This window comes from Vigna umbellata, chromosome 2 (assembly GCF_029865625.1).
Source record: "Vigna umbellata cultivar VRB3 chromosome 2, Vumbellata_1.0, whole genome shotgun sequence".
Lineage (NCBI taxonomy): Eukaryota > Viridiplantae > Streptophyta > Magnoliopsida > Fabales > Fabaceae > Vigna > Vigna umbellata.
Window position 1 is genome coordinate 42,256,729 of NC_142166.1, and position 19,096 is coordinate 42,275,824.

The window sequence follows — 19,096 nt, forward strand, 5'->3', positions numbered from 1 at the left end:
CTTTACAATAATAAACTCTTTATCTTATTTTTCTAAAAAACATTTCTCAGAATGTCTCGGTCCAACGTTTTGGTAAGGAAAAAAAGAAACAGGTCATATACAATGATACCATACTAATATCAACCACCACCGCAATGTAAAATTATTTCAATTTAATCAGTGATAATTTTTAAATACACAATTACATTAACCACTAAAGAAAATACATGTCATCTTTTTAAGAAACACTCACCGATATTAGACTCCCACTTCACTTTATTAATATTTAAAAAAAAATCCTCACTCATTCATGAGAGAGACTTTTTCATGTAACGTAATATTTTATTTTTCAATATCATTAACTTAATATTTGTAATAATCTTTGGGAAAATAGAAGGACAGAGAAAAACAAGAATAAGCACAAAAAAGATAGTTTAGTTTGCAGGTAGTAGCAGTCTTTTTTGTCCAACAACCTATGCGAGTTTTTGGACACAACGAAACCTACCACCATTTTCTTCTTCTATTTCTGTTCCTAGTCAATTGTCCTGCCAGTTGAGACTTGTGATAATCACAACTACCTTTCCCTCTCCAAAATCAACGTCTGTTCCTTGGACTCAACACATTACCCTCGCTTCTCTATTTCCGTCGCCTTCTTCATCATCTTCTTCTTCGTTACATTCTCTCCTAACACTAAACTCACTCTTTCTCTCTATCCACCTCGTTTTCCTCGCCACGCCTATATAAACCAGGTATATCAATGTTATCACATTCTCTTTCACATTTTCATTGCTTTTTCCTCTGGCTCTTTTCTTTGCTTATTTGCGTCCTGGGTACGCTGATACTATTTTGTTCGTGCTTTTCGTCTTAATTACTTCATGCCAATAAACTAAATTTAATTTCTTCCTCTTTTTCTGTTTGCGTATGAAACTTCTATGTGGGGTTTCTCTTGTTTCCTTGCTATATTCCTTTTATAGATCTGCTATCTTTTTGTAAGGAACCATTTTTTAAATTTCCCTATGATGATTTAGATAGAGATATAAGGTAGTTTTTTCCCTTTCTGGCATTGAACATTCTTCCAAGAAAGTATGTGTTTGCCGTTTCCTTGATTCAAATATGGGAGGGTACATCATAATACTAAATAAACCTACATATTAGCTGCATCAATTGGGCACGACAATGGCCCTCTGATCCTGAATTTTCAACTCTAAAGGGGTTGTCTTACTCAGGTGTGTTGCTTTCAATTTTCAGATAATGGCTGCTGAAGTATATTACCAGGCTATTGGCACCGTGCAGTCCCATTCTCATCTGAATAATTTTAATCGTCACCAGAAGCACCAAAACAACATAGTGAGATTAGTGGCTAGGGATTTTATCAGTGGTAATGGCTTGTCAAGGAGAAGTACTAACCGCTCTGGCCGGAGGAATTGTACAGTAATTCGATCTCTAGCTTCGCAAACATCTGTGGTCGATCCGGTGTTGTCTCCTTCAAGAAGCAACGCTGGTGACAGTAACAAGAAATCAAGTAAGATGAACACTCCTGTTAATTATATTTATTACTGGACGGCTTTCTTTAAATTGCTTCTTGAAGTTGAACTCACCAAATTTGAGGTGGTTGCAACATTCAAGAAATTTAAGTTGTTAGTTGGATGTTGTCTTATTGCTGTTCAATATGTTTGACTTCAGATGAAGCAGCTTTAATCCTTATTCGGCATGGCGAGTCATTATGGAATGAAAAGAACTTATTCACAGGGTGTGTTGATGTCCCTCTGAGCAAGAAGGGTATAGATGAAGCAATTGAAGCTGGAAAAAGAATTAGCAGCATTCCTGTTGATGTCATATTTACATCGGCTTTGATTCGTGCACAAATGACAGCCATGCTTGCTATGACCCAGCACCGTCGTGGGAAGGTAACGCAAATGAATATGTAGCTATTTTTTCTTTTCAAAGCTTACGGCATACTAGTAAGCATACCATATCCAAATAACTAGTGCTTAGCTGAAAATACAGGAGTTTTGATCTATTTAGACAGACACCACAAACCAAAAAATTGGTTCATAGAAAAATTCACCGGTTTTGCTTGGTGCTAATTATGTACATAACAGTGCACTAAACTCTAGTCTAGACAATTTGAAGAAATGTTTTTACCTACTGCAGTAAAGTTTTGAAACGTTGTTTTCTAAATATTAACCGTCAACTTCCCAGTAGGTCCCTATTATGTTGCACAATGAAAGTGAACGAGCAAGGTCGTGGAGTCAAGTTTTTAGTGAAGATACAAAAAAACAGTCCATTCCAGTCATAGCAGCTTGGCAACTAAATGAAAGAATGTAGTAATCTTTTTCCTGTTTCCTCTGTTTAAAACTTCTGCTTTACAATGTCACAAATAACATTAACATATTATTGTTGTCATACCATAATTGTTATCCTTTCAGGTATGGGGAACTGCAAGGTCTCAATAAGCAAGAGACAGCCGACAGATATGGAAAAGAGAAAGTCCATGAGTGGCGCCGGAGTTATGACATACCTCCTCCAAATGGTGAAAGCTTGGAAATGTGTGCCCAAAGAGCAGTTGCCTATTTCAGAGACCAAGTAAGTGGAAATATAGTTTTTGTATAATTTTTTTAAAAGAATCTGATTTGTAAATTACACCCCTCCCCTCCCCATTTTCCTATGTATTTGATGTTTAAGTTTTCCAGACAAACATGGTGAATGTTTCAACTTGATGTTCCTCTCAACTCAGTAGCTCGGTTTTAGTCCACTTACATGTGTTATATGTTTGATGTTTTACGGGACTAATGTAGTTTATAGCCTATATATGCTGGAGAGGAGGCATTTATGTAGCTTGATTTATGCTGTATGGCCAAATTTCTGGTATGGTTGAAGACAGCATGTAACATTTACAGGCAACTGATTCCATTGACATCAATTCTGCAGATTGAACCACAACTTTTATCTGGAAAGAATGTTATGATTTCAGCCCATGGGAATTCATTGAGATCCATTATCATGTACCTTGATAAATTAACTTCCCAAGAGGTAGCTGGAGTATTCAAAATTATTCTCTTAAGTTTGCATATGACAGTACATACTCATTTTTTTTCTCTTTCACCACCAGGTCATTAGTTTGGAACTGTCAACTGGAATTCCCATGCTTTACATTTTCAAAGAGGGAAGATTCATTAGGAGGGGAAGTCCCACAAGGCCTTCTGAAGCTGGAGTTTATGCCTATACAAAGGTATGCTTTTTATGTCAGCTGTTGTATCCTACTTTTAGGATGCGTTTTATATCAGCTTTTATTTAAGATGTATTTTTTTCTTTTTTTAATGAAATGTAAAAATTTTTAAGGGTTAACATTGTTTTCTGGAAGGTTGCTATGGCACTTGAAGTCATCTATAAATAGATCATCAAATGGTTTTGCTTGTGAAATTATTCGTCATGTGTATGCTATGTTATTCCTTATGAGTGTTAGTGATACGTGTTCTTATTGTGAACTATGAAAGCTTCATTGTTGCCCCTCCTGGGAGAGACTGTAAGCTTCAAGTTTGTGCAAATTCCATTGACTAATGAAAATTCAAAAAATCTAAACCTGATAGAAAACTGTTGCACCTTGACTTGCTGATTTCTTCATTAAAATCTTTCCTTTGGTTTCAACTAGTCTGGTTGATTAGCATGGGCGACACGTAATAGTAAATGAAATGAATCAGTAATAGTTTCTGAGAACAAACTCAATTATATGTTAATTTTAGGCTGGTCTTGATGCCAGAAAAAGTGGCATTCGTTCCTCAAATTTCTGACTTGTACTGCGGATGAAAATTAATGTATACAGACTGAGTTGGCACTTTCTGGCCGCTCTGATCTGTTATTAGTAATCCATCATCTGCTACTTGGATCGATGCTTGTTATGATGTTGAAATTCCGGTCCTTTAAATCTTCTTTTGAACTAATTTGGAAAGGCACTGACACCTTTACTTGTTGACAGCGTTTGGCTCTTTACAAGCAGAAGTTGGATGACATGTTCCAATGATATATTGTTTAGGTAAGAACTCATTGAGTATTTTTTTTCATCTTCTTATGATACTATCATATTCTTAATCTTAATATGCTACATTCCATTATTTCTCGCTGTTTCAGGAAATACATACACACATTTAATCAGAAATGTCACAGTTGAATCACAAAGGGGGACATATTTTCGGTGGCTCTGTTAGGTCAACAATATTTCCAGTTGTCCTAAAGCTAGGTTGTTTTCAATGTGTTAGTAGTACAGTTTTGAATCAATATATATATATATATATATATATATATATATATATATATATATATATATATATATATATATATATATATATATATATAAATACGTAGAGATGAACTCTCATTTTTATGTATACTTATTTCAAAAGGTTTTCATGAGACTGTTGATGATGCTTCTTAAGACACTTTCAGGTCCTTATTTAATTGTAAATCAGTTCTATTGTGAATTTTGCTGGATATTCTGAATGTTTTGTTAAATTCCTACTTATTCTTGACTACTCTTGTACATCTCATTTTCTCCCTCCCTCCATATACAATGAAGATTAAAAAATTAAAGTTCATACAAGTCGTAATAATACTAGGTTTTTATTTCTAGTTTATTAAAAATACTTAAATTTGTTCCTGCTTGCGATGTAAAATATTGTCAATCACATAAGAAGCTGATATGAATTTCTTGCCAATGTCGAAGCTCACAAGCTTCAAGCCACTGGGCAATGTTGTTACCATATTAATCATACATAAAGTTGATACATAATGTTCTTGAATTAGGCTTCAAACTATAGGGTCATAGTGTCCTGCTGCATTACAATTGACTCAACACTGATTACGTATGTAATTTTTCATCCCAATGCGATCGAATTTTCAAGACACCAAGATGTATTGATCAGTTAGGAACAAGAATTTTCTCATTGTTGGAAGCATCAGAATCTGCATCTAACCTGATTGAATCTAAGGGGGCATTGTGTGAAACTGATGACAGAGACTTGACCGGTGTCCAGAAAGAAAGTTTCTTACTGTCATCCTCTTTCATTCTCTCAGCATATTTATTAATGTCAACTCCTGTTTCTCCTTTCCCCCCAAATGCAGATTCAAGAATACTCTGATCAAACAAATCCTCCATAATCTTCTTTGTACTGTGGTCGTTTGAGTAGCCAAACTTTATTTTGTTATGAGTCTCAGTCTCTAAAAAGGGCTTTACCATCTGCAACAATTCACTCTCACGTTACAAAATAGCACTAGATTCATAATCACTCTTAAATAGCAGCTAACATCACAATTTAAAAATCAACAATATACACACATATTCACTCTTAAATAGCGGCTAAAATCACAATTTAAAATCCATAATATACACATAATCACTCCTCAATAGCAGGTAACATCACAACTTAAAAATCAACAATATAAACACGTACACGCACACAAATAAAATCTTCTACGGAACAGCAGAAAAAAAAAGAAAGCATCAGTTAAGAGAAAAGATGACAATGCCCCTTGGTCATCCAAAGTCGTAATATAGTCACTCTTCATTTAACACTTCACCAAGTGGACGCAGACATATCATATATACCAAAGCAGCGTGCATATAAAACACTATACAGAATTGCTACACTGAAAAGTTTTCTATTTAGTTACCGAGAAAAATGGTTGGAAGATCATGGGTGCATTGTACAGTATTGCCAAGCCCAGACGCTTTGGGTAATACTCTTGCACCACATGGGCAGTTTCGCGAGCAACCTTGACTGATATATTTGATAACCTGAAACCCTGGAAATCTACCAACCAGACCACCTGTTCCTGGTTTGGTGCAAGATTTAAAATGGCGCTCTCCATGCAGTACACAAAATGCTTAATCTGTCCTTGTGTTGACTTGGAATTCTGCAGTTCAAGAGTGACGGCAAATGAAATTAGAAATGAAAAATGGATTACTTACTCTAGAACCATTGCTAATTAACCTTGTTGTGGTTTCCCAAAGTTTCTTGATTGCAAAGGCTTAAACTAATCAAAATATAGCATATACCAGAAAACTAAGGAAACGAAATTTAAGAAGATCAAACTATAACAAGATACTGTAAAACAAATCCATTCGACAGTGTTTTTATATGGTTAAAATGAAAAACAAGGTAGCTGGTCATGATATATATATATATATATATATATATATATATATATATATATATATATATATATATATATATATATATATATATATATATATATATATAATACATCCCTTTTTCTCATTCTTTCATTTAGTCATTCCAAGGGCCGAGTCTTACTTTTATAGGATCTCATCCTTATCAAAATAAACAAGATAGAGACTGAAAGTGATTCTCAGAAGAAACCTGGAGACAAGGTCTCATTACAAGCACTGATCTCCCATATTTGTCATGATAATTTGGTTTATACATCAACCCTGTCTTTGCTTCATCAGCAACCTCTTCCTGTATTAAGGAAAAATCCATGCAAATATAATTTTACAAAACAAAATGTCACAATGCGTGAAAATCGACAATAGACAAAAGCATGTCTAGCTCACACATTCCATGTGAGACAATAATGAAACAGACATCAATCTTAAGAACAACATTAGAAAATCAATTACAGCTAGTTTATAAAAAGGCTCCAACAATGGCTGAGATGCTATACTAAAAAGTGGTTTTCAAGTCTAACTCAATTCCACAAAATCGTCTTGCATAGTGAGGTTTGCACCCCACTTATATATTATAATTTGACCTTATCTTCAGTCGACGTGGACTTCCAACCATATATGAAAACAAATCTTCGTTTAACCAAGTTTTATAAAGGGAGGACTCATCCCCGACATGCATTTTCTCTTAAAATATTCATTAAAAAAGTGAAGACAATTAGTAACATACCCAGCGAATCTGTTCAGGTTTGTATTCTTTTCTCCATTTTAGACTCTGCTTCAACATTTGAGCTGCCTTGATGACATTCCAATTTCGTGAACTTAAATACCTTGTGATGGATGCATCAGAACAGTACAGAGATTCCTTAGCTGATAATGGCCCTACCAACCTTCTCACCTCAGTAATCTGGAAGAGCAAATTATTATAGGCTACATTCCTTACTCAAAACATTGTACACTGGTATTTTCACATGCAACAACAGTAATATGTATCTTTGATTCAAGGAGTGTAAAAATAATTGGACATACCTTTGCCTGATGTTCTTTGGAAATCACCATTTTCTCATGACCGTTAGAGGCAGCTTTTTTCGAAACCTCACTCATACTGTTCACTATATAGAGAGATAAAGAATTAACAATGAACAATTGAACAATGGCCAGTACCAATTTCTAGTAGCGATAGTTATTCATCTTCGTTCCGAATAACTACAGCGCCAAAACCAACAATAGTAAGTTACCTTATGTGATTAAGCAAACTAAACCGAGGGAACCAAAGTGAATTCTGGGAGATCCTTAATTGTGGTTTCTTCATTGAATTGTGGAATTCCTTTTATAGCCACTCTTGTTAAACAGTTAATTACCATACGTAGTGGTTAACTCACAGTTATAGCTCAATTTGTTAGCAAGTTCATATCAATTGTTAGGGTAGTTACGCGCTTGCAGTATTCTATTATGTCATGTTGCACATATAAACTTAACTTCCCTCATATACTATTTCCATGCACGTTCTCACTTTTAGCTCAAGATAGTAGTTTTTTCTTTCCTTTTTCTCCCAATTATTTTTTCTTCTCAACCACATTTTCCAACACTTCATTATTATTATTTTTTAATTAAGAACTCTGTCGGCTATAAAAGTTAAACAATACAATTTTTTAATTGCAATAAAAAATTGAGATCTGACCCCAGTGAGCATGACACAACAAAACATAATAAAACAAAGTAAAAAGCTAATAAAAACCACAACAAACATAAGAGCACACACAAGTCTATACCATTTGAAAATCACACGAAACTGAATTAATTTAGATTAGTCCTGCATCTAAACACTTCATTTACCTTTCATATTCACCCTTACACCCTTTGCAACGCAAAGACATCGTTCAATACCAGTTGGAAATTATAAATTATATTAAATTAAACCATTGTTAATTTTAGATTACTTGTACATCTTCACATTTCACGCTCTCTTCATTTCTTACAGATTACGTATACCCTTTACACTGTAAGGCACACAATGTAAAACTTAACTCTGAAGACAATGAAGAGTGGTTAAACTCACAAAAAACGACAGTTACAAGACATTAACTCTCAAAATACATAGTAAGTTCGGAGCAAAGAAGAAGAATAAAAAAGAGGATACGATAAAGTAGGTGTTAAGAAAATGGAAATAATAAAATGGTACTAGGTGCTGCTAAGACGAACATCTCTCACCTGAAGATCAGATCGATACACAATATTTAGAAAACGATAAAGAAGCAAAGAATTCACCTTATGCGTTCGCCGAACTGGTGGTAGTGTGGATTCTGGTTCTGTTCGTGGCTCTGCTTGTTTGTTAGTGTATCCTGCAAGACAGTTACACGTACCTTATTTTAATGTGATCCAAATTATGCGGTGTGCTACCAAAACTAGAAAAAACATGGTCCTAAATTTTTAGGTAAAAACATGGTTTATGTTCTAAATTACTTCATAATTTTTTATTATCTTAATTATTATTTTTAACTAGTCTTTTTTATTGGTTTTTTTACAAAGCCAATGGTATGAGTTTTCAATTCGAATGGTGTGAGTGAAGTCTAAAAGAAATTGTAAAAGTGTATCTAAATTGAGTGAAAACAGTGATTGAAAAACATAATTAAAGAAACTAATTGAAAAAACTGGTTTCAAAGCTTCTGAAAATATTGACATTTAAAGAAAAGGAAATCTCATTACGTATCAAACCATTGTAACTATTTAATTTTTGACAACATTAAAAATAAATATAAGTTCGTTAATACATTTATATAAAATATTTAGTGACCTAATTAAAATTGTTGAATACTACACCGACTTATGAAATAATTTAAAAAATTGTAATACATATCTTAAAATTAATTACTCGATTTTTTTTCGCTGATAAAACTGATTCTATGAAAAATACACATTCACTGTGGAGTAAGAATTTAACTTATGAATCTATTTGAACATTGAGGCAAATCATGTATACATTAACACATTGTTAAGAAATAACTATTACTTTCTTCCTTGTTTTTTTATCAATGTTTTGCTACATATATGTTTTTTTCGCTTCATACCCTACTAAATATGTAAAAAGTATATGTTCTGAAAAACGAAAGATTAAAGTGTGAGAAGAGTAAGCACGGGCAATCCAATAACAACTTATCTAATTTTCTTAAAAATCCCAAAATCAGATGATAAAATTGAATCATTTTTGTTGAAAAATCAATGTTTAAGAATGTTGAGATAATTAGTGTTATTTTGTGTCTTAGGATGGATTGAGTTAAATGGTCTAAAGTATAATGAATCGTTGTTCGAAAATTTAAGTCTTGTGTTAAACAGCTTAAATCATAAAAAAAAACTATTTATAAAAAATATTTCGATATCAAAATCAATTTAATTTTAAGTTAAAAATTGATGACACATTAAATATAAATCATTTATTTTTTTTATCTCAAATATTTATTTATAGATTTTTAATTGAATTTTTAATTGATTTTGATCTATTTTATTTTTAAATTGATTAACATTAAAATTAATATATTAATTCATGATCTATAGATTTATTTGGTGCCCCGTTAATGTTTGTAAGATTATCTAAAATATAGTTACTGTTCGGTACACAACAGGTCATACTATACGGTCTGTATGACTATGATTTGAAGATCTAGATTAATTTGGGCCGTAAAGTCGGTACTGCAAAATCAACAACCTTAAGTTATTTATTAAGTCAGAATTTGCTATATATATAATGATGAAGGAAAGATGTTGAAACTGAGTTGTCCTGTCCATCCGACATGTGTAGTGGTAGTTGTATGTTACCATAATGCTCATTTATTATGATGGCGTGAGTAGATACATCAGGTACACGCGTCTACCATAATTTCACACGCAAAAGAAATATATGACCGCATATTTATTGAGTCTTGAGAAAATTGTTGAACAATTTTTGCTTTAAAATACCATCCAAGTTTTTTTTTAATCTTAATTATATTATTCTTTTGTTATAACAATAATATTTTTCTTAAATAAATCTTTATATATATATATATATATATATATATATATATATATATATATATTCACATATTAATACCTTTGTTCTTGTAATTTAATAGTCGAGAATTAGTCTCATTTTTAATAGTATTTGTAATAGTATGTATAACACTTGGTGATATGAAGTTTTCTTTCCTATAACGAAAGCCAACTACAAAACTTATATTAAATAAATAAAAGGATGGTTGATATCGGAGAAAGAAAATTGGCATCACTCAACAAAATTGAGAAAATGAATTATAAGTCATGAGATTAATTATACACTTCTTTAGGTATATCATGCAACACCTTTTACATTTACATTAATTTTTATAAAGTAATATTTAACGTTCATTAATAATTAATTTGCACTAGTGTTTCTTTTTTCAAAATTTACCACGTGACCATTCTATAACTTAATTAAAAACATAATAAATATTAGAAAGAAATTCAAAATTATATTGACATGTCACTTGAGCAAGAGTTAAACATTCAACTGAAATCTTTTAATTGGTTTTGGTGAAACATTCAATAAATAATTATTACTTGGACAAAGTGTTGTGCCACCAATATTTTAAATAAAATTTCTCATTGTCACTTGAACAATATAACATCAATGAAGAACACAATAAATTGAATGATGACGAGTCCATAACAAATTTACAATCAAAATTTAAAGAAAGAGGGTATAGAAAAGTATTCCAACCAAGCTAAACAATAAATTAAAATTCAACTTAATTTCCATAAGAAATTCTTAAACCAACATATTGGAAAAAGAAAAATTAGTCCTCCATGGAATCCACACGAAAACCTAAAATAAAAGAAAAGAGAATTAAAGCACAAACAAATTCTATGATGGACCAAACTTCCACGGTTCTAAAATTAGTTTTAAATTTACATAAGATTAACTAAGGTCTCACCTAGAAGTGTATTCCGTTTAGTATGGATTGACTCAATCACACATTAATTTTACTGGAGTTGAAAAAAATTAATTGTAACTTTAAAGTTATTTAAAATTTGAGATAAAATTTGTTTCTATCTGAATTTAAAAGAGTGTTCTACAGATTAACACAATTTTCAATGAAGCTGAAAGTTTAGATATTTGTAGTAAAAAATCCAACCACACCACCTAAGTTAGATATACTATATCTATATAAATAATATCTCATATTATATATATATATATATATATATATATATATATATATATATATATATATATATATATATATGAATGAGTTTGCTAATTTATGTAATATCTTAAAGTGTATTAAATTTTAATCAATAAAAATACCTTATATCATGAATAATTTTTTAAATTTTTTAAATTTTTATTTTTTATTTTTTTATTTTAAATTAAAAATAAAATTTATTAAAATATTTCTATATTTAAATTATGTCTTTTTTATATGAATATAGATTTTTTTGTCAACACACTAAGAAGTTACACAAATTAGCTAACCTATATATTACAATTTTTACTAAGCACTTTCATTAGCCCAGATGATTTTCATAATTTCAACATAAAAAAAAAGGAGAGTTCTTAACCAGTAATAACAATGGAATCCACTACAGTAACCCTATGATAATGCCTTCACACACCATTTAGTTGTTCCATCCTTATTACACTTAAACCAATTACAAAACAGGAGAAATCTATAAGAACAAAAAATATATTGCAAATAGGAGGAAGATATAACTTAAACAAGAAAAAAAAAGGTCAAAATACATTAAAATCATAAAAATAATGAAATATTTACATTTTAAATCGAATTAAGTCTAAATATAAAAAACTCAACCAGAAGACTCACAATAAATACCTAATAATAATTGTTCTGTTGAGGTAGTTGCCACATTCAAATCATAATGACAAGATGACCAATCAATACAAATTGAACAAACGTTAAGAATAGCCCGTGGTTCATTAAAAAGAATGTGTACGAAAAAACATAGGTAAAAGGTTTTTTTCTAAGCTTGATAATGGTCGAGAAATACACCACAATGAAGGTATTAGCACTCTTTACTTTATAAGAGTTTATTTAATATAACACGTAAAATAATATTTTAAACAATTTTTTTTCTCCTATTTATTTTGAAATCTCAATTTAGTTATTAGATTTTAAGTAGTTTTAATTAAAATGTGTTTAAATCATTAATGCGGTCTAAATGGTAAACGAAGATTCACACTAGTTATGGTAATATAGATTTTTTTTATTATGTAAAATATAATTGTCGTTATTTGCAAAGTTTTGTCAGAAATTTTGAACATTGTGAACAAAGGAGATGTTGAGCAGAAATTGAGAGTTTGTCATGTTCGATCAATTTAAAGTTATTTATCATTTGCTTAAAAATAAAAAACAAACAGAGTCATAGAATGAGCAAAAACATTGAAAGCAAACAAAGAACATGATCAAGTCATAAAGTCACCATCTCAAGTTCCATTAAAAAAAAGACAATCATAAACCTTGTTTCTTCATTCATCATTAGTTACCATAAGTCTTTGTTTTTGGTTTTGTGAACAAAACATGATCCATTCCCCTACAACTTAAAATACTTGATATTACACTCTTCTTTCAATTTCAATCTCAAAAAGACCTAGTTTTTGCACCTTCATTCTTGCAAACCCTAGTCTTGGAGCTTAAGACAATGAAAAATGGAAATGGAAATGATTCTCAAAGAAATAATTATTCTCCAAAGAGGAATTAGAAAGGCAATCAGAACGCATTTCTCTCGAGGGCATATTTTTCTTTGTTGTTCCTTTCTAACATTGGAAAAAAAAAATTAAACAATTGAATGCACTGAGGTTCATTCGACTGTTAAGAAAAAAAGGTGTTTGTTGTGCAATATTCAACGATTTGAACTTATTTTTTATATATTTTTAAAATAAAAAAAATTAATTAAAACTACTTCAAATTTAATAACTGAATTGAGATTTCATAACAAATATAATAAGGTTTATTTATCTTCTCACTTATTAATTTATTATCGGAATAACTTATTCTTAAAAATGATTTAGTGGTGAATATTTTTAAGAGGCCGTGGATGGGCACTGCTTTCTATATGTGATAGCATGTTAATCAGCCTTCTTTCATCTCAGATATCAGGTCGCGTTTCTAGAACCAATGGATCATTCTCTGATTCATCTGTTTCTTTAACACATTATTGATGTAAAAGCAAATAAGAATTATGGTCATCGTGCTTCCACCACTTACAAAATCGTTTTTTTTACTAAAGCAGTGTACCTTTTATAAATTTATTAAAATAAATAATTTTTAAAAAATATACCAATATGATAAATAGTGTAATTTTAACACAATTTTATTGTAAAAGAATGATATTAATTTTAATGCATAACATTTTTAAGTTGAAGTCATAATAAGTTAATAATTTTGATTCAATATATTTTAAATTAAAATATTCCTAATGATATTACTTTAGTTTAATTTTAGTATAATTTGTATTATGATAACATAACTTTAGTTTAAAATATTTTAAATCGAAATCATATCACGTTAATATGATTTCAGCTTAAAATATTCTGGTTCAATCATCTTAACACCACTTTAAATTTAAAAATATTTTGAATTAAATTTATATATATAAATCTATGTCATGTTGACTTCATTTATTTATATTCATGACTTTTTAAAAAAAATTATCTGTTTTGATAAATTAAAAAAAATCACACTAATTTAGTAGAAAAGCTTGCAAAATCAATTAGTTATGAAAAATTCACACGATATTTAAAATAGGTTAAACTTGAATTTATGATATTTTAAAATATTATATATTTTAAATATTTTCTTTTATAAAAAATTAAATTTAGTAATTTTTTCATTATCAAATATACAAAATTATTTGTAATATTTAAGGTATTTTAAATTAATGTTTGATTGGTATTATTTTTTAGCCAAATTTTGTTAGAAAATATTAATTAAGATTATTTTCACGATGTTGATGTTGACAACTGTCGCACCATGAATCACTGATTTTAATGTTTGAATATTTAAATCTTTCTTTAGTTTCAAAGTAGTCCGGCTGATTAATTAGATGGCTCAGGCAACTCTAACATTAGATGGCTCAGGCAACTCTAACGCGTAACAGTAACTGAAAATAGTCCACCCTATTCTTAATTTTACCTCCCCTTTCCTCTCTCCTTTCATGTATGGAAAATGATACTTGAACAACCACTTTTGACAACATTTAGACACGCGCACATGTGTCTAAATTTGAGTGATCCAGTTAGAAAAATTAAATGAAAATGGACCACTCAAATTTAGATACGTGTGCACGTGTCTAAATGTTGTCAAAAATGGTTGTTCAAGTAATACATCGAATGAAACTAACATTGATACTACAAGTTGTAGCAGTAGGTTTATTTATTTATTAATTTTAGAAGTTCAAGGTACCGAGCATGATTATTTATCATTGCAATTTAGTAAATCATACATAAAGTTGACACTTCGTGCCTTGAATCTAGCTTTCAAACTAATGCCATAGCATCTTGCTGCTTTACCTGACTCAATAAATGTTTTGGTATATTATTTCTCATTCTAATTCCTCACCCTTTGAGTGTAACCAAGCTTTCTTTCTTGTTGTCATCCTCTTTCATTCTCTCAGCATATTTATTTATGTCAAATCCTGTGTCACCATTCCCACCAAATGCAGATTCAAGTTTATCCATATCAAATAAATCCTCCAAAATCTTCTTTGAGTTCTGGTCGTCCGAATAGCAAAACTTTACTTTATTGTAAATTTCAGTTTCCAAAAAGGGCCTCATCATCTGCAGCAGTTCCCTCTTTCACGTCACAAAATGGTAATAGATTCATGATCGCTCGTAAGTCCAAATTTAGGTTTTGGTCAAACGGGAGAGAGTGACGAAAGAATTTGAGAGGATTTAAAGATAATTTTTTGTTGTTGTTTATTTAAGTGGATTTGAAATAAGTGAGAGTAAATTTGGAAATAAATTTTTAATCTATCACATCAATTAAATCCTACTTCCAAATTCACTCTGGTTTACTTTCAAATCTACTCAAATAAATAATAAAAAAATTTATATTCAAATACTCTCAAATCCCCTCGATCACTCTCCATCAAATCTAATATAATCTACGTGCATATCATGAACTTTACAAGTAGCATTTAAAACTTTACCAAGGCAATGCATGTACATATAGTAGTCTCGTAAGGAAAATCAATGAAAAGGGTTTAATTTAGATACCTTGAAGAATGGCTGGAAGATTAGAGGCGCATTGAACAGAATTATCAAACCCAAGCGCATTGGATAATAGTTTTGGAATACATGGACAATTTCACGTGACGTTTTGAACGATATATCCGACATCTTGATACCCTCTAAATCTACCAGCCAAACCACCTGTTCTTGGTGTGGAGGAAGGTTTAAAATGGCATTCTCCAAGCAGTGTACGAAATACTTAACCTGTCTCTCTGTTGATTTGGAGTTCTGCAGCACAGATTCAGACCACAAAATGAAATAAAAACAAGACTGTTATCGCTCTTAAAAGTTGTTCATAAAAATAGGATTCTAACTAACCACTTATCATAGTTCATAAACCCCTGACCTCAATTTCAAAGCTGAGAGTAAAAGAATCAGCAGCACACAGCACTGTTATGTAAATTCATAAAATTAAGTGTGTTTCCTACTAACAAAAGCGAAAAACCTATTCTCATTCTTCCGTTTCATTCCAGTAGCCAAGTATGATACTATGATTACAGTTTCAGGGCTGCTGATTAAACAAAACAAGATAGAGATTGAAATTGATCCTCAGAAGAAACCTTGCGTCTAGGTGTCATTACAATCACTGATCTCCCGTACTTGTCCTGATAATTGGGTCTATAAATCGACCCTGACTCTGCATCATCGGCAATCTCTTCCTGCATCAACAAAAATTCCATGTCGAAAATCATTTCAGAAAAGTGTCATACTCTAGATTTTTTTGAAAGAGAAGACATGCCAGCCATGATTTATCTAAACTTGATAAAAGAAAGTGAAGACAAGTAGTAATTAACTTACCCAGCGGATCTCTTCCGGTTTGTATTTTTTTCTCCATTTCAGACTTTGTTTCAACATTTGAGCTGCTTTCTTAACATTCGAATTGCGTGACATTAAATACCTTGAAATGGATGCATCAGAACAGTACACAGATTCCTTATCTGATAACTGCCCTATCAACCCTCTCACCTCAGTGATCTGAGAGAAAACAATTCATCAAGAGCTACATCCTTTACTCAAGACATTGTGTGTTGATATTCTCACACTCAATATGGGTAAAATAAACTTTGTTAATATACAAAGAACGAAAACTAGAATAACATATACCTTAGCCTGCTGTTCTTGTGAAACTACCAGTTCATCATGACCCGTGGAGGCAGTTTTTTTCTGATCCTCACTCATACTGTTCAGTACAGAGAGGCAAAAAATTAGCAATGAAGAGTTGAACACCACAATAATAAGTACCAATTTATCCAAGTAATAGATATTAACCTTCATTCCAAAGGGATGCAAAATCAACTCTAGGAATGTTTTGCTTTTGGTTTCTTCACTGAAATATGATAGCATTCCTTTTATAGCAACTTAGGTTAAGTAGTTTTATATATGAGCCTCGGTGGACGTTGGTGGTTGACGCACATTTAGTTACCTCAATTTTTACACAACTTCAATTCATTGGTTAGTCTTCTGTGGGGTTGAGGATAACAATTTTTCAAACTTTATTCGTACAATTTTTTTGCATTGGTCACTGTTATTCAATTCGTTTGGTTGTGTGGAGAGATACATGCAGAAAGTATTTTTATTTCAAATTCAGTAAAATTTTGATTGTTTAATAATAAATGTATATTAAATGTAGTTAATTTATTTTAATATATATTTATAAATTTCATAAAAAACTTTGAATTAGTGTTAATTTAATAACAATTCAACTAATAATAATCGTCTTTTAATTTAATATAATAATTCTTAGTTTTAATTTTTATTTAATTCATTTTATTCTGTTCATTAATTTATTATGTGTTTTTAAACAAAGAGATCGTTGAAACTCGTATAGTTACTAACTAGTCTTATTATATGTTTCTATAGATGTTCTTCTTCACTTTTTTAACTCTTAAAATGTATTCTGTAAAAAAAAAAACAAAATCATTAAATTAAGTCTTTTAGTCTTAACGCCTCTGAACTATTTACTTTTCCCTGATATTCAAAATTTCCGTTCGCTATATCATAAGGATTATCTCACCTCAACCCTAAGACCGATACCACACTCAGTTACACATGAGATACATTTACAAGAAGAAGCATATATACGGCTCATAGTTACACAAGTTACATAGTGTTCAATTTATGTTAATATTTTATTTTAACAAAATTTATTAATAAAACCTTGAACATTAAATAAAATAATTTTGGACGGATATAAATTTCTGTTATATAATTTTTCTATTAGAATATTTTTACTTTATATGTGTCTTTTTGAAGATGTCACAATGTCTTCCAATAATGTCTACTGGTGCAAATCAACCACCATAACTTGTTCATTAAAGTTAAAGCAACACTGGCAAAGTCAAGTTGAACACAAACTACATTTATTGTGCATCAACCAAATACTTTGGTGGTGGTTATATATACCAAGTCATAATATTAATGATAGAGTAATACATATATATATATATATATATATATATATATATATATATATATATATATATATATATATATATATATATATATATATATATATATATATAAACTTATTAATTCAATTGCTCAACTTCATTAATTATATATTATCTTAATGATAAATTTCATATAATTTAATTTTTTTTATAGATATGGTTATTTAATAATAAAAATTTACATATTTTTTAAATATTACATTGCTCGTCAAAAATAATTGAAATGATAAACATTTAAATAATTTTAAAATTATATGAAATCTTATATACAAAATCAAATTAATAAAAAGAATAAAAATTAACGTTTGAATGGATTAATTTATAATTTAGATAAATTTTACAAAATGATGTGAATGAATCTTTATATATATATATATATATAGATGGATAGATAGATAGATCAAATTATTATTTACATATCTTTATATAAGCAAAGTATTTTTTCTATAATTTTACTCATTTTGGAAAAATGATTTTCTTTTATCTTTCTTCTAATAAGATAGTTTTAGATAATTAATTAATGAATGATCTTTAAATTAAAAAAAATAAAATAAAACACAAACTTTAAAATTGTTTTCAAAGATGAAATTGTTAGTAAATTTGTTAGGAATATCACATCAACTAAACATAAAATTAATATTATAAAAATTAATTTATAATATATAAATAGATACAAATATCATTTTATAAATTATTTTATAAAATTGAATTAAATTTAAAATTCATTTATTAACAAAACACTTTACTGTAGTAGTAAAAGTATTCAGATAACTGAGTCACTAGAGATTTTCAATAAATACTTACCAGAAAAAAAAATAATTAAGTACATTTCAATATAGCTTTTTTAGACATTGTATGATGATTAATATTAATGTATACTATCTAAATAAAAATAAGTTTTTCAAAAGAAATATATTTATATTGTCTAAATAAAAAATAAGTTTATCTAAAAAAGACTTAATTATAAGATGAAAATTACACTCAACTATACACAATAAAGATTTTTCATCACATTTCTTCGTGTCAAAGTTTATATATAAAATATATTACTAAATATTAATAACTATTAATAAATAATTAATAAAACAATAAATCCAACAAATAACAATTTTTATTAAGATAGATTTTACACCATAACTACAATATTGTATTAAAAATTAAAATTAAAATTTAATTTAATTTTACAAAATCAGTTAGAAAAGGTAAAATTTATATTATATTATA

At 29.6% G+C, this 19,096-nt stretch overlaps 3 protein-coding genes across 6 annotated transcripts; 1 reads left to right on the forward strand and 2 right to left on the reverse strand.

The window, feature by feature from the left end:
• The first annotated feature begins 438 nt into the window (after window positions 1-438).
• On the forward strand, window positions 439-4,263 carry LOC124842110 (2,3-bisphosphoglycerate-dependent phosphoglycerate mutase 1-like). 2 transcript variants are annotated; one of them, XM_088107988.1, is made up of 9 exons: window positions 439-728; window positions 1,228-1,501; window positions 1,663-1,886; window positions 2,185-2,303; window positions 2,409-2,565; window positions 2,911-3,012; window positions 3,092-3,211; window positions 3,956-4,012; window positions 4,108-4,262. In XM_088107988.1, exons 2-8 carry the CDS (start codon window positions 1,231-1,233, stop codon window positions 3,998-4,000), a joined length of 1,038 nt encoding a protein of 345 aa, XP_087964114.1. In that variant the 5' UTR covers window positions 439-728; window positions 1,228-1,230; the 3' UTR covers window positions 4,001-4,012; window positions 4,108-4,262. The 2 variants fall into 2 exon arrangements, with proteins under 2 accessions (XP_087964114.1, XP_087964115.1); XM_088107989.1 differs by lacking the exon at window positions 439-728 and adding an exon at window positions 753-809 and having other exon boundaries at window positions 4,108-4,263.
• Window positions 4,264-4,671: 408 nt separating this feature from the next.
• Window positions 4,672-8,550, reverse strand: LOC124842116 (uncharacterized). Of its 3 annotated transcripts, none has more exons than XM_088106906.1 (6): window positions 8,429-8,550; window positions 7,190-7,272; window positions 6,891-7,067; window positions 6,357-6,455; window positions 5,647-5,889; window positions 4,672-5,212 (listed from the first exon to the last, which is right to left on the reverse strand). In XM_088106906.1, exons 2-6 carry the CDS (start codon window positions 7,262-7,264, stop codon window positions 4,895-4,897), a joined length of 912 nt encoding a protein of 303 aa, XP_087963032.1. In that variant the 5' UTR covers window positions 7,265-7,272; window positions 8,429-8,550; the 3' UTR covers window positions 4,672-4,894. The 3 variants fall into 3 exon arrangements, with proteins under 3 accessions (XP_087963032.1, XP_087963034.1, XP_087963033.1); XM_088106908.1 differs by lacking the exon at window positions 8,429-8,550 and adding an exon at window positions 8,372-8,389; XM_088106907.1 differs by lacking the exon at window positions 8,429-8,550 and adding an exon at window positions 7,399-7,470.
• Window positions 8,551-14,592: 6,042 nt separating this feature from the next.
• On the reverse strand, window positions 14,593-16,814 carry LOC124842113 (uncharacterized). Its single transcript, XM_047318532.2, has 6 exons — window positions 16,692-16,814; window positions 16,527-16,602; window positions 16,221-16,397; window positions 15,983-16,081; window positions 15,408-15,650; window positions 14,593-14,969 (listed from the first exon to the last, which is right to left on the reverse strand). Exons 2-6 carry the CDS (start codon window positions 16,599-16,601, stop codon window positions 14,748-14,750), a joined length of 816 nt encoding a protein of 271 aa, XP_047174488.1. The 5' UTR covers window position 16,602; window positions 16,692-16,814; the 3' UTR covers window positions 14,593-14,747.
• Window positions 16,815-19,096: the final 2,282 nt, after the last annotated feature.